This window comes from Hipposideros armiger, unplaced genomic scaffold, assembly GCF_001890085.2.
Source record: "Hipposideros armiger isolate ML-2016 unplaced genomic scaffold, ASM189008v1 scaffold_375, whole genome shotgun sequence".
Classification (NCBI taxonomy): Eukaryota; Metazoa; Chordata; class Mammalia; order Chiroptera; family Hipposideridae; genus Hipposideros; species Hipposideros armiger.
The window spans coordinates 1,293,684-1,317,540 of NW_017731725.1; the positions used below are offsets into that span (position 1 = coordinate 1,293,684).

General features: G+C 38.4%; 2 protein-coding genes across 7 annotated transcripts in view; one reads left to right on the plus strand and one right to left on the minus strand.

Moving 5' to 3' along the window:
- LOC109393324 (protein eyes shut homolog) overlaps window positions 1–11,286 on the plus strand; it is a 1,090,347-nt gene extending 1,079,061 nt beyond the window's left edge. Inside the window, 3 exon segments of the mRNA XM_019662404.1 lie at window positions 4,889–5,050; window positions 9,292–10,481; window positions 11,245–11,286. Coding sequence (XP_019517949.1) covers window positions 4,889–5,050; window positions 9,292–10,481; window positions 11,245–11,286 — 1,394 coding nt within the window.
- A 5,743-nt stretch (window positions 11,287–17,029) lies between these two features.
- Window positions 17,030–23,857, minus strand: part of PHF3 (PHD finger protein 3) — a 78,399-nt gene continuing 71,571 nt past the window's right edge. For 5 of the 6 annotated variants that reach the window (XM_019662411.1, XM_019662410.1, XM_019662409.1 and 2 more), the window contains 3 exons: window positions 22,704–22,793; window positions 20,126–20,321; window positions 17,030–19,909 (listed from right to left, as the gene is read on the minus strand). In XM_019662411.1, coding sequence (XP_019517956.1) covers window positions 17,769–19,909; window positions 20,126–20,321; window positions 22,704–22,793 — 2,427 coding nt within the window. In that variant the 3' untranslated portion in view covers window positions 17,030–17,768. Of the gene's footprint in view, window positions 19,910–20,125; window positions 20,322–22,094; window positions 22,190–22,703; window positions 22,794–23,857 lie in introns of those variants that run through there. The other variant, XM_019662412.1, reaches the window with a different exon arrangement.

A 23,857-nucleotide genomic window follows, 5' to 3' on the forward strand; every position in this document is an offset into this window, starting at 1 on the left:
AACCGCTGTTGCTCAGAGCTCAAACAATTGAGCGAGCTCTTAACCAACTGAGCCACTCGGCCGGCCCCCAGTCTCATATTTTGAGATTTCAGCAGCATAAAATTTTTTAAAATGCAAACTTGAAGTTCACTAAAGAGACATTTTGATGTAGCTTCCTCTCGGATGTCTATAAAATTTATAGAATTAGGATATCACTATTGCAACTCTAAATATAGACAAAAATGTCTTCTCAACAGACTTCTCAACAACTTTATTTGTAGCCATTGTTCCAGGGGACTAACTGTTAGTTTGACTTATCAGACAGCCAGAACAGCTGCCACATGTCCCTGGCCCTTTGACTCTGAAGCTGCAATGACTCCGTGTTACTCTTAGAGCACCTTTGCTTCCAATCAGGAAACAAACCTTTCCACATAACCTCCTGCTGTGTCCTACTGAGCATATTTCCAGCAAGAACATCAGAGAAGGTGCGTCCCTTCTGGTCCTCAGAAAATGATGTCAGCACGTGGGCACAGGTGAGAAACTCGCCCCCGACGTGCAGGGCTGTGGTGGGCCAGAGGGCCTGGACAGCATGAGTTAGTGTTGGGTGGCCGGGCAGCACGGGGAGAAACAGAGTTCCGGGAGGTGACAGTCATTAACATTTTATAGCAAACTACAGTTTACAAAGCCCTGTGTAATCTCACTGAATCCTAAGAACCCTGGAATGAAATCTATTATTGCCTCTATTTCATGAGTGGTGAGATGGAGGATCAGACATGTTAAGAGACTTGTGCGGGATCGCTTTCAGTGCACGGCAGAGCTAGGGCAGGTCCCCAAAGGACAGTAGTACAAAGCAGACCAAAGCAAGTGACATAAGGGAAAGACAGGCTAAGTGCTAAGGAATCCTCACTAAAGACAGAACTGAGCTGTGCCTTGAAGGAAAGTAGGATTTTGACAGGGCAAGAAAAAAAAGGAAAGTCTTTATAAAAAGGAACAAACTCAACGAAGGTACAGAGGGTGGGGAGGAATATTTATCAGTTGTCCAGTTTGGCAGGCATGTGTACATGGAGATAAAGAATTAAGAATCTAAAACTAGAAAAGTCAATTAGGATCAAAGTTTGGAAATATTTGAGTGTCCAGCTAAGGATTGGATTATGGATTTCATTTTGGTAGGTATTAGTACTGCCTATTCCAATGTTTCCATATGTACACTTGGAAGAAGATTATTAAATTAAACTGTGACAAGTTTGTAAACCTGGGCAACTTTTACTTGTTGGTTGGTTTCTTCTTTTGGCCCCATCAGATACTCATCAAACCAACTATTTCTAGTGGTGAGGTGCTTTTGTAATCTTCTCGGTGCTGTTGAAGGAAATTCTGATATCTTTGCTAATTCATAATTCCCAGGGTGACCTTTTCTATAAATGTGGAAGAGTTTGTGTAAGATGAGAATTATTCTTTAACTACTTGGTAGAACTTAAGAAAGAGAGAGAGAGAGAGAGAGAGAGAGAGAGAGAGAGAGAGAGAGAGAGGAGAAATTGAGTTAGTAGAGTTAGTTCAGGGAAAAGAACATTTTTGAAGAGGAATGTTGGCTGCAGGAAGAACCAATGGACTGTCCCTGAAGAATAAGTGAGAAAGTCATCAGAAGTACTCATAGAAAATAGGGGCCCTTATCAGAAGGGAAAACTAGCATTTCTATCCCTGAGTTATCAGCTTCTGCTAAGCTGACATGGAACCCGAGTGGAGCATGGGAGTAAAAAAAATATCTCAGGAAAATCAAAGCCATGTGTCCTGGAGAGAGGTGAGGTGTAAAAGCAGTGACTGACCCCCTAGTCCACACAGCCTGAAGGCAGAAGCCTGGCTGGACCTTTCTCTAATGGCAAGGCTAGAGGCAGGGCAGCTGGAGAACAAAAAACAGTGAAGGAGCCATGCCGCACAATTAAAAGAACAGGCATGAGTCACTTTGAAAGAACCTTACTCATAAGGTAAGCGCTCTCAAACAGAAAGAGGCTGGAAGCATCTCACAAGGGCAGAAGCTGAGTGGAATCTATAGAAGTCTGACAAGGTGCATCAGCGTTGTCAGGAATTGCAGGACAGAGGTACCCGTGGAGAGTTGAAAGACACTGCAAGATCCAAAAGACTGTCTGCCATGACAGAGGACATTTCGACAGATGAGAGAAACTACAAATAGCAGCAGACAAGAAAGCCCCTTTTTTGGTCTTCTGGTCACTGCCCCGTGTCATCTTGGAATAGCTGAAAACAGCGAAGTGAAGCCACAAGGTGAAGGAGGAGAGGAAGGACTAGGACATAACAGTAAACACACCTCCCCGACTCCACTTTCCAAGCTTGGGTCACCCCTGAGCTATGGAGGCAGAACAGAAGCTAGGACTTAGGCGAGAGATGGGCATTTTGATTCTGATTCAACGGGATCTCTAAATGCCTGAAAAATGATAATATTTCACCAAGACCTGAAATGATCAAAGAGCTAAGGAATTTGCCCAAGATATCGTCAGGAATGAGAAAGAGCCCACAGAACATGTCTAAAGAGCAATCATAGGGGAAAAAAATCAAGTTACTTCCTCAGGGCCTCCTACCAAGCCCAGCCCGTTCAATAAATCATTACAAATCCTTACATCTTTCGTTTGAGCTTTGATAATATGCCAACTTGTGCTTTTCCTGAAACAATCTTTGCTCATGCTAAAAATATTTTCCTGTGATGTTTCATACCAGCCATTCTTACATGTTTTGAAGAGATATATCTTTACTCAAAATATTGCTTGTTTTAGAAATCTACAGATTCCCTAAATCAGATGGTGGATCATTGCACTCCAAGTGTTTCTGCCTCGTGAATCAGCCAGTCTGCTTTCTTTTTCATCAGATAGAATGGGCCTGGTTTCAGTCAATGCCACTGCTGTTGAGCAGTAGTAAATACAGATTTTAGTAATTCCTCTGGGGGTCCTCTTTATAGGAAACAAGGTCCTAAAAGTGATGATCATGACTGAAGCTTGTGTAATTTGGAAGTCACCTGAGTTATTAGCTATTACTCCTCTGAGGAAACCATCCCTTCTGAAACTGTCCCTCATCTGACCAGCCCTGAGGCTGTTGGCCAGAACCCAGTGAGATCAGTTGTCCACGAAGAGAAGTGTTAGTGTTTTCTTCTTCATTAACCTAAATTGATTAGTAAAGCCTCCTGAAGATGATTCACAGTCAGATGACTTTGTATGTCACTGGAAAACCTGGACTTTTTCCAAATTCTACCTCAAAGTGAGCAACAGTGGAAATGTTCTGCAGCTCATGTAGTGAGCACAGCTTTGACTTACTGAATTAGAATTCTTTGTTCAGTTTTTATGAAAATATGGTCCAAATAACACTGATGTCAGAAACCCCCAGGTACTTATTAAAAATATACTTCCTAGATCCCATCTCAGCTTTAATCGATCAGACCCTCTAAGAGTGAGGTACAGGACTTTGCAGTCATGGTAACTACAACAATGCTTCTAACCTCTCCCATTCTGAACTGTGATAAGTCAAAATGAAAGTAGTTACTTAAAAATCAGCCAATGCCAACACCTCTTGGATAAACACCCATCAGTTGCCTATGAATCTAAAAATGAAAGACAGCAGTTACTATAGGCCTGGTCCAAAGGGAGAAAAGATTAAATAACTAGGGCCAGCTGAGTGGCGCATTGGTTAAGAGCTGGCTTGGGATGCCAGAGGGCCCCAGTTCGGATCCCACATACGACGGCCAGTGACACTGCCCTCCACAGCTAAGATGCTGAACAACAGCTCAACCTGGAGCTGGGCTGCCGTGAGTCGCCCACAATGGCGTAGGCTGCAACACCTGCTGCAGTGGGTTGCCATGGGCTACTGTGTGTAGCCAGCAGCCAGCGTGAGCGGCCAGCAGCTGCTGTAAGTAGCCGTCCAATGACCAGCGGCAGATCTGCCTCACCGGGAAGGGAACAACGATGGCGCCAACTTGGGCCAGTGAAGTAACGTCCTCCACACTAGACTGAAGACCAAAACGACAGCAACTTCTCTGTTCCCCTTCCCCCAATTCCCCAATTTAAAAAAAAATGAAATAACTAGATTAATGACTGAAGGCATGTGGTGAACCAGCACACACTCTAAGTACTATCATGTTATAAAATGAGGAAGAAAGAAGGAATATCGATTCCATAGAGATAAAAGCTGCCAAATGTTCAGAACTTTCTCCCTCTCATAATCCCCATCTGGTCAGCTATACACAGAAGCAGCAAGTAATATCTGATGGATATAGTAAGTTGGTGTAATGATTCTATTTCAATTCATATTAAAATGAATCTTCTCATGCTGAACATGAAGTAAAACCCAAGAGCTAGCAATTTCTGAAGAGATGTGGACCTAAATTATTTTCAAATAAGCTGACGTTTATTTCCATTTATACAATTTCTTAAAATCTACCTTGATTACGCTCTATATTTTAATCAGAAATACAGAAACTGAAGAACAAGTCATACAGTGATGCCTTTTATCTTCCACTATTTGAATCATCTTATTGAAAGCTATTGATGTAAAACATTCCCAAGAAGCTCACATTCTTGAGATAAGAATAAGACATTCTTAGAATCGATACATCTGATGCCTCTCTAGAATGCAGTCTAGAGTGGGAGATCTGTGTCACACGAGCCAAAAGGAACATGGGTACAAGAAGTCATAGTAGGCTTTTCAATAATTGGCCCCATTTTTCAATTATTGGCCCCATTACAAAAAAGCCTACCATTAGTGGGATTAGAACAGAGGTGCCAAGGTTCGATGTGTATTCAGCTTGGACCAACTCTTGGAACATTACGTAAGTTCTTAAATGACAAAATTGCGAGTTTACTGCATTTCTGAACAATGCTGTTTTCTGAAACTCAAGTTTTTGTTTTGTTTTTAGCTTTGTCTATAAGTGATCCATCTTTCAGAAGCCATGAATTATCCTGGATGTCTTTTGCGTCCTTTCGTATTCGAAAAAAGTCACATATTCAATTGCAGTTTCGGCCTCTTTCTGCAGATGGCATCCTGTTTTATGTTGCACAACACTTAAAAGCACAGTCAGGTAAGTTGGCAAAATCTTTGTTTGCAGAGGAAAAAAAATCCTAATAAATTTGACACTTAAGGAAAGCATGAAAATTTTAAAATATTAAAAATCTAAGCTCTACAGACTTAGATGAACCTAAAGATGATCATCAGATGAAAGGCATCTACTTATTTATTAGCAAGCAAGTGGTGTAATCAAGTGGTGAAGTATGTTTCATTTATTTTTTGGGGGGGGTATTTTTTTAAATTATTGGGGTGACAATTGTTAGTAAAACTACATAGGTTTCAAGTGTACAACGTTTCAGTTATTTAAGGTTGCATAAAATACAGGTGACTGTCCCATACTTAGTATCTTCTCTAAGAGCTACATATGATGTAAATATTAGCGGAGCCTTCCAGCTCATCCTCTGCTAAGAGGAGCGATTAGTAAAAAATGCCCAAACACTTAATACACAATGTCAAAAATCACAAATTTAGATTTTCAGCAGTCAATTATGTTTTCATATGTGCAAAACCAAAGTCTTCATTAACAAGATTTCTGTGTCTCTTTAGAGGTAAATAATTTGAATAATCTCAAATAGTGTACAATTTAAAACAAAATGATAATTTGGAAAGTATCCTAGTTGACATTAGAGCTCTGATTTGGGGAAGAGACTTTAAAAAGATGAGACTTCACCAGTTTACCTGCTTCTGCTAAATATTCAATACCTTAAAATGAGTTTTTTGACACAAAAATGATCAACAGTATGTTAAGCACAAATTAATCAGATAACTGAAATCATCTTGAGTTATAATTCTCCCAGAAAAATGTGTATTTTTAAAAAGTCTAGTCATCTACAATGTAAAGTTAAAACCATATTGAAATGACTAAACAATAAAAGGTAAAATAAGCAAATATTACCTTTGCTTTCCTTTTCTAGAGAAAAACAGTGTATAAAATTTCCCTAATAAGCTGTGTGCATCGTCTCTCCCAAATGTTTTCTTTGATCTGTGATGCTTGGCGGGGGCATCAGGTGACCGGTGGAGGCAATGGCAGCAGAGGAGGGAGGGAGGGCCCTCGGCATGGTGAAACAGCCAACAGGAATTCACTTACCATCTTCATTCATGAGCTCAGTTTCTTGTAAGGATTGTTCACTAGTGACGGACTGCTAACATTTATTTACATTTCCCTAATAACAATCAGTATTCATTACGCATGACTACAGCACCATATCCTAAACAACTAAAAGGCCTGTGTGACAAAAAGCTGCTAATACAGCTTCAAGAGCAATTTTAGCTTCCAGGGCCACAGAGGGAGAGAAAACCCCTTTTTTGTCAATTCTTAAGACTGTACCAGCAAAGCTCTGTTAAAATAAGCTTCCTTGGCAGAAGATATTCTCCTTTCTCCTTCTTTTGATTGGCCACTTGACCAGTGATAGTAGAGATCACAGCTTCAACTTCCCTAATCATTTTTTAGATACTTTTTATTCCAAGGTTGCTCTTTACTGCTAGATTGTTTGCTATAGGACACTATAACACAAGTAAAAGAAACTTCTTCCCAGGGCTGGCTGAGTGGCTCAGTTGGTTAAGAGCTGCCTCAAAAGTTTGAGCTCTGAGCAACAGCGATTCGAGTTCCTGCCTGAGCTGAGCAGCCGCTGAGCTGCCAACAGGTGGCAGGATGGCTCAGCTAAAAAAAAAAACCAACAACGTCTTTCCTAATCCAGTGAAAGAGATTCGATTGGTGTCCACTTGCAGGCCACAAAGTATCTTCAGAGCACTACAAATTTTTAAAACTTAACATCAATTATGTTCATTGTTCCAATTTATTTTGGTATAAACAATTTAAATGACTCAATCTGTATCTAATTTTTTCTTATATAACAAGAGTTTGTAATGCTGCTTCTCTTTCCTTAGACTAAAAATGCTGTTCCTTGTAGAAAATGTGGGAATAAACTGCATTTCTTCCTTTTGGAGGAAATTAAAAGAAAAAAAAATTTACATAGAAAAAGATTTTATTTTTTTGCTTTTTGCCTAAAACTAGTATTTGAAAATACTGAGTCATCTCACCCCACAACTATGCAAAAGTATTTCTTAATTCAACACTTATTTCTTGAGCATCTAGTTATGTGCCAGGCACTGTGCTAGGTGCTGAGGTAAACCACTGGGCCAGATCAGATACAGACCCTGTTCTTAAGAGGCTTACAAGATAGTGAATGAGGCAGCTATTAATCATCCTACAATGGTCTGGTGTGACCACAAGAGGGAGTAGAAGGAAAGATATTTGCAGAAGGGAGGTGAGACAGCTTGGCACTACAGGAGGAACAGGAAAGAGGAGTTGCTCGTTTCAAGAAATCTCCCAGGTAAGGGCTGGCCGAGTGGCACGGTGGTTAAGAACTGGCTTGGAACGCCAGAGGGCCCCGGTTCGGATCCCACATATGAGGGCCAGTGACACTGCCCTCTACAGCTAAGATGCTGAACAACAGCTCAACCTGGAGCTGGGCTGCCATGAGTCGCTGGCGATGGCATAGGCTGCAACACCTGCTGCAGTGGGTTGCCATGGGCTACTGTGTGTAGCCAGCAGCCAGCGTGAGCGGCCAGCAGCCAGCGTGAGTGGCCATCCAGAAGCCGGCGAATGATCTGCCTCGCCCGGGAAGAGCAATGATGGTGCCAACTTGGGCCAGTGAAGCAACATCCTCCACAACTAGACTGAAGAACAAAACGACAGCAACTTGTCTGTTCCCCTTCCCCCAATTCCCCAGCACTGTTCCCATCCCCCAATTCCCCAATAAAAATCTTTAAAAAAAAAGAAATCTCCCAGGTAAGAAAAGGGAAGACATTTTCATTGGCTGTGAAACGTTAGGGGAGGGAAAATGCTGTTTTGAGGAAGATTCCTGCAGGATTTGTTATGTAAACCACTTTTGCTACCTTCTTGAAGCAATCTTACATTGAAGGACTACATTTTTTCCCAAGCATGTAGTTGTATTTATTTTTCCTCTGAATGCCTCATTGCAACCTCATACACATGCTGTGTCGTTATTTGTTCAGGTTTTTTCACACATGACTATATAATTGAGATACATACTGGGGAGAAAAACATGGTGCTATTAAAGCACTAATAGAAAAACTCGGGGGAATCAAGAAAGGCTTCTTTGAGGAAGTGGCATTTGATCTGAGACCTCAAAGGTGGATAGGAGTTGCCTACATGAGGTGGACTGGGGTAGAGGAGTGCTCCAGAAAAAGCAAACAACATGCACCAAGGTTCTGAAACAGGAGGATGAAACTCTAACAAGGTCAGTGTCGCTGGAGTAGGGCGGAGAGAATACACTCTGGGAAAGCTGGGGAGAGGGGCCGGGAACCTACGGAGCCTTTATAAAGACTTTTAAGTTCTCATCCCAACAGTAAATACCATTAAGGGTAGTATAACGATGACACTTCCATTTGAAAAGATCACTTTAGCTTCAGTGTAGATTAGAAAAGCAATTGGAAAGGAAGAAAGACTGGGTAAGTTCTAACAATAGATCAAGCTAGAGATGATCGTAAATTTAACTGGTGGCAGAAAAATGCCATCAGGATGTTTACAATGAACCAAAATTTTAATAAATCTGTTTGACAAGAGACATATCTTTGATAGATTGTGTGGATCAACGAAGGGATGGAATTAAGGGTCACACCTAAATTTTTGGGTGGAAGAACTAGGCGGACTAGGGAGTGGCTCACTGAGTTTGGGAAGACTGAAAGAGGCCAGGTGTAGAGGAAGTTCACAAACTGAGATATAAACTTGGGAGCCTGAGGTGCCTTTAAAAACACCCAAGCAGAGATCTCAACGAGGGGTCTGTGTACTTGTAGACAGAGCTTGATACCAAATTTTGGAGGGTGTAAATAAAATGTTTTCATAGCACCGCTCACTGCTCTTATTTCTCTTGCTTACCTCCCAATCTGTCAAAAACAGAATCTGTGGCTTGAAGTAAAACACACAATGTTAGTTATTTTTACACATTCATCCTTAACTAAAATCTTTAAAGGAAAACCACTTTAACTTTGTACCACAATACATTCATTCAGTGGGACTTGTGGCCAATTCAGTAACAAAATAATACAGAATATGTGAGTGAATGTATCCATGTATATTTTGATCTGTAAATGGAAAAGCTCTCTAACATAATTGTGACCAAGACTTACCTTCTTTTCCAAAACCAAAATTTATTCAAATGGCCACAAAGAGCAGGTTTTAATGAAGTAACATTTTACTAATTAAACTGGCTGTTTTCTTGATCTCAACAGGTGATTTTTTATGTATCTCTTTAGTCAATGGTTCCATTCAACTTCGCTACAACCTTGGTGACGAAACTATTATTCTAGAAGCTCCCCAAAAAGTAACTATTAATGGAAGCACTTGGCATGTGATTAAAGCAGGATGAGCTGGTGCAGAAGGCTACCTGGATGTGGATGGAATAAATGTGACAGAAAAAGCCAACGTCAAAATGAGCTCCCTGGACACAAATACTGACTTCTATCTTGGAGGAGTGTCATCCTTACATCTTGTAAATCCCATGGCAATAGCAAATGAACCTGTAGGTTTTCAAGGTTGTATCCGAGAAGTTATTATCAATCATCAAGAATTACAATTAACTGAATTAGGAGCAAAAGGTGGCTCCAATGTAGGTGACTGTGATGGGACACCCTGTGGGTACAATGTGTGCAGAAATAGGGGTGAATGTGTACTAAGTGGCACAACTTTCGCTTGCAGATGTTTGCCACATTGGACTGGAAATACATGTGACCAGTCTGTGTACTGTCTGAATCATCGTTGTCTCCACCCATCTCTCTGTATACCTGACCGACCACTCTCTTACCGTTGTTTGTGTACTTTGGGTTGGGTGGGAAGGTATTGTGAAAACAAAACTTCATTTTCAACTGCAAAATTTATCGGCAGTTCTTACATTAAGCACATTGATCCAAAATACAGAATAAGAAACCTTCAGTTCACTACTGTATCATTAAATTTCAGTACGACAGAAAGAGAAGGCTTACTTGTGTGGGTAGGAAAAGCTCAAAATGTAGAAAATGATTTTCTGGCAATTGGTCTTCATAATCAGACCTTGAAAATAGCAGTTAACTTAGGAGAAAGCGTTTCTGTACATATGATTTATAGCAATGACACACTCTGTTGTAATAAATGGCACCATATACTTATAATTCAAAATCAGACTCTTATTAAGGCCTACCTAGATGACAATCTAATTCTCTCTGAGGATATTGATCCACACAAAAAATTTGTTGCTCTAAACTATGAGGGTGTCAGTTATCTAGGGGGCTTTGAATATGGTCGAAAGGTAAATATTGCTACTCAAGAGATTTTTAAAAGAAACTTTGTTGGGAAAATTAAGGATGTATATTTTCAGGATTCAAACAAAGTCGAGTTAATTAAATCAGAAGGATACAATGTTTATAATGGAGATGAACAAAATTAGGTTACACAAACTAGTACTGGCGATTTTAATATACAAAATATGTATGTAAATAGTTATTTTGGTAGTTCTTTGGCATGTTGTTTACTGAAAATCAGCTGTTTACTATTACCTGAAATAATCTAAATGTTAACATTTTTATAAGCTTATAAATATAGCTAAAGAAAGATTGTTTTTCCTACGTTCAGTTTATCTGTAAATATGCTGACTACTAAGTTTCACTCCATTGGTTCATTTAGTGTTTATTCATCTGTGAATTGTTTTTAAATAAAATTTAGGTGGGAATGAATTAGTGACACAAAGGGGAAAAAAAGCAAAGGTTATTAACAGAAGGAAAAATTAAAACTGTATAAGGAAATATAACCATATTCTATTACATGGGTCAGCTATAACTATTTACATGATTGCAATGTGAAATCTGAATATGGACCTAAACCAAAATTTATTGTGTGAATGTGGAAGGTGGAAGGTCAGGGGAGCGTTCCCTTGTAAGAGTTAAATCCTCATCTTCCGCAGCAAGTCATCAAGATGTTACACTTTTTGTAACTGTTAATAGCAAGTATATACATATCATTTACAAGTGTGAAGGTAAATATCCCAAGAAATGTCTAAAAGAATTGGAACTAGTTACCTCTGGAGAGAAAAATAGTGCAGATACTGTTTTTTTGTTTATAAACTTGATAGAATTACTTCACTTTTCAAAGCATGTACCTATCAAACTGGTAAAATTTTAAAATTAGACTAACATCTGTGTTAACTTTTCAAGTCTACAGGTCTCAAATTTCGGTATAAAACAGGTTCTAAATAATGCCATTGGAAATTATTGTCCTGATATCTGTACCACTAAAAGCATAAATTAAGAAAGTCCATTTTGTCCAAACACCAATTACTGACAGTACTGTGAATGGCATTTTCACCCCCACCCCCATTTCTCCATTGCACTTTGGGAGTTACTGATGTTGCTGTTACTTAGCATTTTAAGTCTGATTATGTATGACAACTTTGTCACCAAGAAAGCAAATTACAACACGACTGATACAAAGCACTAATAAGCAGGACTATGGAGAAAAAAAACCTTGGTAATAATCGGCATACAATGTTTAAAAGGAAAAATGTGTTAAGTATCTATTAAATGGAGAAGGGACTTGACAAAAGGACAAGTGCACCGTTCCTTTCTCCACGCTATTAAGCAGGATCTGCCTGGGCAGTTTCCTGTCCATACAAAGAAAATAGGTGGACAATTTACCTTCATCATCTGAAGACCTTTACAGGGTTTTTTTTTTTTTTTTTTTGGCCTTGTTACTGTTGCTACTCCATCACAATCAGAAAACTATAGACATCCTTACAAGGCAGCAGAATCAAAGAATTTTGGCACCATTAGATAGGACACAAATTGCTCTCAGCATACTATTCCTATTAACATTCAAATGTGTGTGAGCAAAACATAATGTAAGGTAGGACTGCAGAATGCCTATACATTGATTCAAGGATTTGTGGGGGTTTGTTTTCATTTTTTTAGAGAAACTACAACTCTGGAAGACAACTGTCCAGTATTTCCTGAAAAATTTCGACCTAAATTTGTTCTGGTCCATACCATCTGATTTAGCTTTAGAGACATTGAGATCATAAGGGTTACTGCTCTAAAAACATTCATTTTGATAGCTAATAATCAAATCTAACTTTTAAAAGCAAGAAAGCTGTCTATGAAAGGTTACAAAATCTTCAAGGAAACGTTGCTGGAACTGCACCCCATCACACTAGGTCCACATGCTCTCTCATAATAGAGCACCTTTCTTTAAAGCAGTGCTTCCCAATGTAGTCCAGGGGTCTCTTCAGGAGATCCAGAGTACTTCCTTTCCCAGCAACACCTCCGTGTGAAGCCAGATTTTCTTCATCTAGTTCAAACAAAATGACATCTTGCAAAACATTGAATGCAGAGGCAGATAAGAGAACCCAGCTGTCTTAGGTCAGACATGGGAAATGTGCAAAAATGAAAACAATGGTATTCTTCTTGCTACACCGATTTAGTTTGGAAGGTATCTTTCATAAAAAAAATATTAACACAATGGTATTGTCAAATTAAATATTTTTAAAATTTGTAACATTTTAATTTCTAATATGCTAAATGATATAATCCATAAAAACGAAAGCTCTTTAATGGTTCTCTACTTTTTAAAATGTAAAGGGGCCCTGAAACCAAAGTTTGAGAATTGTTGCTTTAAAGCTGCTTCTTAAAGCTGCAAATTTACATTGACATGCGATCACATTTCTTCTAAACTACACACACTGCAAGCTCCCAGAGTTGGAGGCTAGTGTTATTGCTCACTATTTAATTCCAAGAACCTAGCAAACGCTTGCAGAATAGGCACAAAATAAATAAGAACTGAAAACTACTACCAAGAGATGCTCCTGAACATCAAAATGACTTGAAAATTTTTTCACCTTAAAATCCAAAATTTCATGGGGTAAAAAATTATCAACGTTTATTTTTGCTATCCTTGTGATGATGGTGATTTCCTATGTGATCTGCTTTTCCAGCACAAAACAATTGATACAGAAAGACCTTTAAGATAATTTTACTATAAATATTATGCTTCTGAAAGTTGAATGTGAACATAAGAACATTTAAAAAAATTAAGTCAAAATATCTAAGCTGGGGATGGCAATATTTATCTTTTAAAGAATAAATAACTGGAAAAAATAATAAAGGCATTTAGCAATATTAGGAGTTATGTTGGATTCACTGCCTTTTCTTTAAGTACGTATGCTGGGGTTTCCTCCAATGACTTTGTTCTGTATCTGTAAGATGAACAGTGGATGTATGTTTTCAAAACGCTTTTAACTATTGACCTAATAACTGTTTTTCAACCCATCCATTCATGTACCCTCTTGCTCTACACATGAATTACCAAAATTCTTTATAAAACTGGAATCAAAGAATCAAGGTGTTGGGCACCTTTCTAAAAGGAGTAACCAATTTTATTCATGATTTGCTTTGGGAGACAAAAGTCAAGAGTTGATTATGTATATTGCCCTTTGTAGTCTTTAGTCAATGGTAATCTGACAGGATGTTTTAGAGGGATCTGAGTGGATGGGAATAGTGCAGAGGGTATATTCAAATGTTAAAATTAAGTAAACGAATTTGCTTTCAAAAGACCTGGTTCATTAGCAAGCTCTTATAATGCATTTAAACTTGATTCATAGCCTTCATTAAAAACACAGCTACCATATTAAAAACTAAGAACAGCTGAGTGTAAATAAGTACGTTTATACTCATGTTAATATCCAAGTGGTTTGCCACTTGATTTTCTTCTGTATTGATATCTTTCTTAACTTTTGAACATATTTACTATAGCTCTAGATGTTTTAATAATTCCAAAATGTTAAGATTTATTAGTTCAGCCACAACTAAGCTACAATTAACAAGTCAAGAACTGTGGTAAGTAGGATGGCCCCCAAAGTTGCCCATGTTCCAATCCCTGTTAAATACGTAAATATAAACTGTAATATGTTAGGTTACATGGCAAAGGGGAAGTAAGGTCACAGAAGGAATTCAGGTGCTAATCAGTTGACATTAAAATAGAAAGAATATCTTGGGTTATCTGGGGGGGCCTAAGTAATCACAAGGGTTCTTCAAAATGGAAGAGGAAGGGTCAGAGATGGCAACAGGAGACTTGGCCCTGAAGGGGACCAAAGTTTTGCCACCATGAAGCTGGCCTTTTGGGAATACCAATTTTAAGCTTTTAATTATTAAGAAACAAAACACTCAGAAAGAACTTTTGACCCTCCCCCCTCTTTCCTGCCCAAGAGTCAGACAAAAAACCTGCTTCAGGAAGAAAATCAGAAATGTTCGCCTTAGCCTGAAGAGCCTAATTTGAATTAAGTGTGCTAACAGGAGGGCTTCAGCCGGGGCCCTGTTAGCTAGATGCTCCGTGTCCCATCATTGCCCAGCAGGAATTGGCCTGCCACGTGTTCCACTCTTCCTCCGCTACCTGTAAGTCACCCGTTCTCATCTCTGCAATCTAAGACCCCATTCACCTTTTCTCCTTTGTCCAAAATGTCACATATACCCAATGCTGCCTCTTTGGAATTTTCATGCTTATGTGAATTCCCCATGTGCATGTATTAAAATTTTGATTTTCTCCTGTTCACCTGTCTCTCTTAATTTGATTGGCCCAGCTACAAGTATTTAGAAGGTGGGAAAAAAAGGTATTTTTTTTTTTAGCCCCAACAACCCCGAGTAGGTTTTGAAGACGTTGGAAGGGGCCACGAGGCAGGAAAAGTGAGTGGCCTCTAGAAACTGGAAAAGGCAAGGACACCAATTGTCCCCTAAAGCCTCCAGAAAAACAATGCACCCTTCTGACACCTTAATCTCAACCCACTGAGATCCACATCAGAATGCTGACCTACAGAAGTGTAAGATAATAAACTTGCGTGATTTTAAGCCACTATGTTTGTGATGTGTCACAGCAGCAACAGACAATAAAAGAGGAATGGGGAATTAGAACTGGAAATGAATATGAACTTTGCAAATCTGTACAAGAGAACCCACAGGTCTTTGGGTGTGTCATCCTGCTCACTTTGAGAAGTTGGGCGGTTTTGTAGTTTTAGATGGGTGGGTGGAATGGGGAGAAAAAGGGCTGTGGAATGTATGTATCATAATCAGGCTTTTGTCCCCCTTTCCTGTTCTCAATTCTCAGAGCACAACTGCCACTTCGGAGATAAAGAGAACTTAACTGTTAACAGAGTTCCAGCTCTGACAATGGCAGTCTACCTGGGGCAAGTTGGCCGACTTTTCTCAGTGTCCTCAGCTCTAGGATAAGTCTTCGCCTTTCTGGTTGACCAAGCTTATATAAAGCGCTTGCCACGACACAAGGTTTGCCACACAGAGGGTTGGTGGAGGCCTTCTTATTGGTGCAGGAATTACAAGGGTGGACTTTACAGGTACTGAGACACCGTGGTATGTTTTACTTAATAGAGGTATGTATACACTGGTTCTAAATTTTAAAAAAGCATCAAACTTTTTATAGAGCTAGTTTTCCTTAAAACAGAACCAAAGATGAACTTCATATAACTCACTAGTTTGTATAAGGCTGGCTGTAGGTGAGACTTTAAGACTGAGAATGGCTTTGGATCTACTACTCATTGAAAACTTTTCTCCTTTTTCCTTTACTTACAAGTTAAACCCTTTAAACAGTCACTATGCCCGTATTTTTTCCCTACTGGTCACAATATTTCCGTCAACCAGGGGTTAAGAGACCTGGTTCTAATACTTACTAGCCCTGTAATCCCAAGAGATAGTTATCACTAATACGGGCCTATATGGGGTGTATCAAAGAGTCAATGATATATGAAGAATTTTAAAGTAAGCATCACAATATATATAAGAAACTACTGGCTAAGAGGCAATCAAAAACTGATTTAAAGGTTTCCTTCCACTGGTTAACCCATGCTTTACTTGTACCATGGAAAAGAAATCTGGTGTCTGGTCAACCCAACCAGATAAATCAGTGAAGGCAGACTTACTGACAACATACATACTTGAAATCAAAAAGCTAATTTCGAAGAATTTTAGTGGGGTATTTTTGGGGGGGGGGGCGGAGGGAGGAGGTTAAAATTCTGACAATTTCTTCAAAATAGTACAAAAGATGACCAACTGACCTTAAGTTTTGTTTGCAGGCTGACTTGTTTTCTAACAAGTTAGTTTCCAAAAGAAAAGTAAAACAAAATTAAACAAATTTTATTTAAATGTAAGTCCTCTGTTTTAGAAGTTTTATGATAAACTTCAAAGAATAAGGATGACTGAAAAAGGTACAAGATGTTGAAATAAGATAAAATGTTTGATTTTCAATTTCCGCCCCTTTCTCCAGGGAGTACAAACAGCAAAACTGACTCCATTTCAAAACCTATTTTTAACTCTAATCTTTAGGCTTTTTAGGAAATCAAACTTTACCTTCTTAATTTTGTAAGGCCATTTATATTTTTCTTCATTAATATAGATAAATAAAAATACTGATTTTTCTTTTTTTGTCTCAAGTACTAGTATTTTGGTAGCTATTGTTTTAATGATAGCAATCAACACAATATGTAGTTTAGGGTGTAAATAAATTTCTATTTGGATTAACAATCACCTCTGTGTGCTTTCTATTTCAAGTAAAACTAACATATGAAACTACAGTAACCCCCAAAACAAATTAGATTTAATTATACGTTTTACAAAGAGATTCATAACATGTTTCATAAATGAAAGTTCTATGGTCTTACAATTAGTGTACCAAATTTTGATGGTATCAAGTTTTCAGAAACATACCTATAAATTGGGCTATCACTACAGTTTTTCATTGGTAGTACTAAATTCTAGCCTCTTCAGAACTACATGATTTATCTCAATAGCCTATAATTTAGGGGAAAAAATCATTTTTCCCCTCATCTAATGCCTGACACAGACAGCTATGCTGCATGTTCTTGGCTGAGTAAAAGAACAATGTCTGAAGGTAATTAAAGCTTTAAAGAAATTCTTTACTACTGAATTTCAAATCACACACACAAAATAGGTGAGAAATTATTTTATCATATTTAGAATCAAAATATCCCTTAAAATATTTACATTTTACAGTAAAAAGGATAGCAAAACACAAGATCATGTACAAGCTTAAGTATTCAAGTTTCTGAAGAGCCAAAAAGGAAAAGGAAAATAATGGCCTACCACAAAGCTGCAGTATATACGGTAATAAAAGCCTTCAATGAGTGCAGATTAAAGCAGTAAATGTCCTTCTTGGGCTCCTGATTCTGGGTCAAAAACTGCTCGACTGACTGATTAATATAATCTGATTATGAAGTTGCTTGCCTTTTTGTTGCTTCTCTACAGTTCCTTTAAAAACAGTGCAATTTAAAACAAACTTACAGAGCACACATCACTCCCAAATTAGTCATATAAAGAACATTCACTAGAGGCAGTAAACATATACCGTAGTTAACCATATTTACCAATTAAAGAAAACTAAAATTTCTAAGCCTTTATTGCATATTAATAAAAGAAATCTTTGAATATACAGCAATGTAAAACTTTTAAAAATATTAAAGTCCTATAGCTAGAGACAGTTGGTATGAAGAAGGGATGATGACCACTGGCACAGAGCACTCTGCACCAACACACAGAATTTATTCTTCTGCAAACCACCAATATTAAAAATTTAAAAGATGGCACAATCCTAGCAGGCAATCATAAAGTTTTTTAAGATACAACGTTTAACAGTTATTTAAATGTAATCTTGAAGCAGCCTGCAAATTTTACCTTTTGCTTTTAGCTCTGTCGGTATGGTCCCTATCTTTGTGGTACCTCTCTCTGTCCTTTTCTCCTTCTCTATGTTTACTTTTCTCTCGTTCTTTGTCCTTTTCGTGGTCTTCACTTTTAGGTTTATCTGATTTCTTGTCTACATTCCTGCTCTCTCTGCTTGCTTTTCCATCTGCTCCGCGATCACCGTGTGATAACCGTGCCCTCTCTTTATCTTTGTGCCCTTCCTCCCTGCTTTTTCTGTCTCTGTCCTTGTCTTGGGTTCTGTCTCTGCGTCTATGCCTTTCAGATTCTTGCTCCCATTCCTTTTCATGTCGCTCTCTTTTCAAGTGGTGAGAATCGCTATAAAACCTCTGGCGATCCCCTTTGCCCCGATTAAATGGCCTATCCAGTTGCTGCTGTTCTTGCCTACCCCAAGGGTCACTATGGCGCCTTTCTGGTCTTCGAATGTCTTTAATCTGGTAAAAATTCTGTGGGCCTATATACCTTGATGTTTGTGAAAGGGGACCCATCATACGTTGAGGCTGGCCTGGCAGATGCACCACAGGTGGCCAGGGAACCATGGGATTTTGAGCAAAGCCAAAGCCTGGAGGGGGAAGTAACGGAGGCGGCAAATGTGGTGGAAACCCAAACATGCTTTGTGGGGGGAAATTAGGAGGTCCTGAAAATGGGAATCCAGGGCAGTTAGACTTGAGATGCTGAAGGTTGGGTTGCTGGGGCCTTATGGGTGAAAAGTTTGCACTTGTTCTGGGGCTGGTGCTTCTGGGAGTAAAGCTGATGCTTTTAGAAGGAAATTCGGATTGACCTGTGTTTCCAACTTCAAAATGAGATGATGTTGCTGCCGATCCTCTTCGAAATGGGTGCACAGTTTCAATATTTTGCATTAAAACATCCTCCTGTATGGGTTTTGCTTGTTCTGTTTGAGAAGTGTTTGTATTTTCTACTGATGCTGAGTTTTGTGCAACCCCTGAATTATCACTCTGCTGAACACAGGAGTTTTTCTCTACAGAAGACGACTTTTCCTCTACACTGATTTGTTCTGTTAAAGGCTCCTTGTTTGCCAGACCAGGTGGGGTGTGTTTTTCTCCATTCCGGCAGCTATCTCCGTCTTTGCTTTCTGAAGCAGTTTGCTGCTGACTTCGCCCTGCTGCTTGCCTAGGATCCCTTTTCAGGTTGATAAACTGTGGGGACCTTGCCGTATTAGCAACGTTTTCATTGCAACTCGCATTACCATCCATGCTTCCTTTATCTGCGTTTCCTTTTCCTAGGTTAGGCCTGCTCGGAGGACTAGTATTTGAAGTCTGATTATCTTGCAAATTATTCTCTTGATCTTGCAGCGGCTGTCTTTTTAATGTTCTCTCTTTACTCTCCACCGATTCCTCTTGTTTTGACTGAATTGATAAATTAGATAAGAATGCTTCTGTAGAAACATCTGGAGGTTTACCTCTGAGGCTAAGACTGGTCAAAGGTCCAGGAGAAATGGAAGAGGACCCTACGACTGATGTTTCTTCTACTACTACTGAATTACCTGTCGATTCTGAAAGACTATCTACTTTAACCTTTACCTCCTTGGTTTCACCATCAGTTACTTCCACTGCATCTATTTTCTCTGCTTTGGGGTTGGCTTGCTCACTTATGAACGGAATTTCTTTAGGAGTGTTGTGTTCTGTCTCTGACTGAGCCTGCTCGTAGGATTGCCCAGTAGTACCCAAAAGGCTCTGCAGTATATCGTCCACAGGAAGAGGTTTGTTTGCTAATTCCAGAGTAGAAGGCTGATTTTCCCAACCAATCAATACCCCAGGAAGGAATCGTAACGGTTTTGGTGGCTCCTGTTTGGTGACTTCCACTAAAGGTTCCATCACTGTTGGCAGCTCTTCCTGAAGAGCTTGCTGAGGCTTGTTTCTCTGCTTGTGTAGTACAGTTGTAAAAGAATTAAAAAAGTCGTTTTCTTCCTCTGGTGCTTCCTCTGTGGAAACTTCTATTTTACTTTTTTTCTCGGGCAGCAATGCAACTGGTCCACTTTCAGGAGACTCAGTGGTGTGACCAGCGCTGGCACTGGCACTAGCGCTGTGTTGTCGCTTCAGTTTTTGACGAATAATTAAGCCCAACAACAGATTAGGTCTATGCAGTTCAAGACCTGTGTAAAATCAAAAACACCATTAAGTCATTTTCAATCTTTATCATAAAGGTTAAATTTTAGCATGTAGTTTATTACAGGCTATTAAGTGGATGCCTTTTCCTGGCACGTCAGCTCTAGAGGCCTGGGTTCTGACAAAGCAGAGTTAGTTTTTTCACTCAGGTTCCACCTCCCCCTTTAGTTTATTCACAGTCTATTATTAAAATGTATACCCACCTGGTCCATCAAAAGGCACAAGAGGGTGTGGAATTTTATCTGCGGCACCCAAAGGAATAAGGTACATGTCTTTAACTTGCTTCATGTTGTTAGCAGCTACTCCATAGCGCTTTCTGCTACTGAAGTATGCAAACAGCAAAGTGTAAGAAATTTGATCTTCTTCAGTTACAGGTGTGAAGCGAACCACACAAATTTCCTATTCAAGAAAATAAATGGTTGTTTAAAATAATAACCTAAACAATAGCTTGGTTTTAAACACCATTTGTCAACTACTAATAAATAACCTGTTGAATTTTATAGTGATGGTTATCGAATAATATGGTTTACCAACTTAAATGCAGATAAGAATACTAAAAGAAAGTAACTCTTAGGAAAGGATCTTTGCTAACCCATTAATGGATTTATCTGATGGTGTCCCATAAGAAACTGAGTCCCAAGATAATTACTGTGTTCAAAGTGACAAACTTCTCAGTGGCAGAGAAGATATTTAAACCCAAGTCTTTTGGTAATCTATACTATATCCTTATTTCCAATTTATAATCTCCACAGAGGGCTGCCTGTGTTCTCAGCATAATGAAAATTAATAGCACGTATCACCACCACCTTACTATGTACACACAAACACATAAATCCACTGATCATCTAATCTACAGGGACTAAGTTTAAGAATAAAGGGGCTGGGTGAAAAGACCTCAAATACACATAGGCCATATACAGACGATGCCAAAAAATGTATACACATTTCAAGAAAGGAAAAAACTGTATTAAAATTGTAATTCAATGAATGACCCTAGCATTCATTTGACTATTGCCATCTTTTGAGCGAATGTCATACTACACATTACTACTGTAATTCAATTCAATTTCAAAAAGTAATACATAGATAACATCTCTTAAAATGTGCACATTTTTTTTGGCACCCCTGGCATTTTGTAAAATCATTTGGCTTATTCAGGATCTAATCTGCTTGCTTCTGGGTTCTTGGCTTTGTTTCAGATAAAAAAGAGAGTGCTAATTTAGTATTAATTTAGTGTAAAAAAAAATGGATGCTTTTTCATGAAGGTACACAGTCAAAATGGGGGAGCCACACCTACTGCAAAGTTTAAATTGATGCAAGATCCTATAGAAAACATGTGAATGAGCTGAACTATGGCTCTACCTCTTATAAAAGGTCTGTCATCTAAATTGTCCTCTTTTAAAAATAACTACTATTATAATGTTTCAGTCAGTTCAAGATGGAGGCATAATATAAAGTGTTGGTCAGTAATATACTCGTATGGGTAGATCAAGAGTGATTTCCAAAATATCCAAGAGTAATACTTCCCAATGCTTCCCCATGACTTTTGCTGTCATGAGAAAGTGACAGCAAATAAATGTGGTAAATTTTTTATAATGCTTCAAAGTTTATATGCATTCTAACACTATCAGTTTAAATTCTAAAATCTGTATTGGAGAAAATATTCTTTTCAGCTTAAGATTACCCATTTTGGATTACTTCTAATCTTACTAGAGACTTCTAATCTTATCTTAAGAGATAAAAAAAAATTAATGTTCACATATTCAAGATTTATTTTTTTAAATGTCTATAATGCTAGGTATTATCATCCTTGGTGGGAAAAATGATTTCCTCTAATGATTAAGTTTTCCTGTGTAGTAGTGTTCTGAGTTCAAGAAATGGTAGAAAGGAGAGAAGAGAAGAGAAGAGAAGAGAAGAGAAGAGAAGAGAAGAGAAGAGAAGAGAAGAGAAGAGAAGAGAAGAGAAATATTATTGTGATAGAGATTACTAATTATCTGCCAGTATCTAGTCTCCTCTTTTCTCCCTTATTAAAAGTCCCAAAGAACTTTTAGCTGGACACATGGCCATCCAATAGATTACATTTCCAGAGATTACATTTCCCAGCCGTTTTAGCAGCTATATAAGGCTATGTGACTAAATTCTTACCAATGGAGTTAGAGGAAGTGAAATGATAACTGCACTTCTAGGTCTTGCTTTTAAAATAACTGGACAGGCAGTCTTCATTTTTTCCCACTTGGTGCTGATAAGTCAGCTTTGACCATCTTTGACTGACAAGGACAACACTATTAGCACCAGCAAAATAACAAGACAGAAGAAGGCTGGTCCCTGAATGACCTTGTACAACCAGAGCCACTGAACCACAATGAATGAATGACCTATCTAACATTAACAAAAAAAACCAGACTTCTGTATTTTCGGAGCCACTGTATTTTAGGATTTCTTTGTTGAAGAAGCTTAGCCTATGCCCAACTAAAACAAATGTCTATAATTGAAGCAAGGCAAAATTCCAAGATGAAGCTCAACATTTACTCTAAAACATTTCTTCCAAAACACTGAGAGAAGTCACTGAGAAAGCATACCAGAAGGGGGTAAAAAATAACCCAAGGAAGGTTGGGCTGTTTTGAGCCTTAGCAAATGGCTTTAGTTCAGTTTTGCTGGGCATATTATTTAGATTTAGAATTTGTATTGGCTCCCTCCCCAGGGTATCTTGCATAAGAACTCTTAGTGGTTTACTTTTCCAATATTCTCTCAAGCTGGTATAATGAAAAATGTTTTCCTTACCTTGGTTCCTGATGCTTTGATTTTTTCCACATAATCCCAAACTGTCTGAGGTGATATCCTGCCACCTACTTGAATACTGTCTGGTAGGTCCTGTGTAAAACATGAAGGTGATCAATGTACACAGAATATAATATTCAGGATTCATACAAATTTGGCTCTGTGACTAATTTGAAATGGTAATAAAAAATAAGTAACTAAAAAGATTATGAAATGCATCAGAGAACATAAAAGTGCAGAGAGACAGCAATGAGGCTTTACCTCCGACAGAATTTACCTCTGTCAATTCCGAAGGACAGAGGCGGATGCCCAAAATACAGTTAAAAAACAATCTGAGGTCATATCAGTTCCCAGCAGGAAAGAAGCACAGGAGAGAAAAGCAGTGGCAAGCATACCAAGCACTAACAACCCAGGAGGGTACAACAGGTTTCAGAATATTAGGGAAGGCTGTTTCTCCCCGCCTACCCACTCCCCACTTTTTTTGGTGGTAGTGGACAGGGGTATGCCTTAATCATTAACAGCTGATTTCAGACGTTAAGTCTGATTATAGGGTATATTTTTGGACAGAAAATAATTTTTTTAAGGCACAATTTTCCTGAAAACAGGTGAAATCAGTTAAGAACGATGCCATTAAGAATATTTAATTAGCATACTTCTATTTTTTTTCCATGAAGACAGAAAAATCATAAAAAGTATTATTAGTTGATATTCAATTAAGTTTATTTAAATTATTAATTGCTTTAAATATTTTTATTTCACATTGTATTCCCAACCAAACTAAAATATGTAGAAAGCAGAAGTGGAGTTCTGGAAAGTAATAACATAGAAACTGGCTCAGAAAGAAGAAGAATAGTTTTGTTTAAAATCAAAAGGGTTCTAAATTAGAGTTCAGGACTTAATTCTCCATTTAAAAGAAGAGCTATCATCACCAAGAAATGATAAAAGACTGAATTTCTAAACAAATTTGTTTAAAAAGAAGAGCATCTAATTCGAAAAAATATATGCACCCCTATGTTCATTGCAGCGCTATTCACAATAGCCAAGACTTGGAAACAACTGAAATGCCCATCGGTAGATGACTGGATTAAGAAACTGTGGTACATTTATACAGTGGAGTATTACTCCACTATAAAGAAGAATGAAATTGTACCATTTGC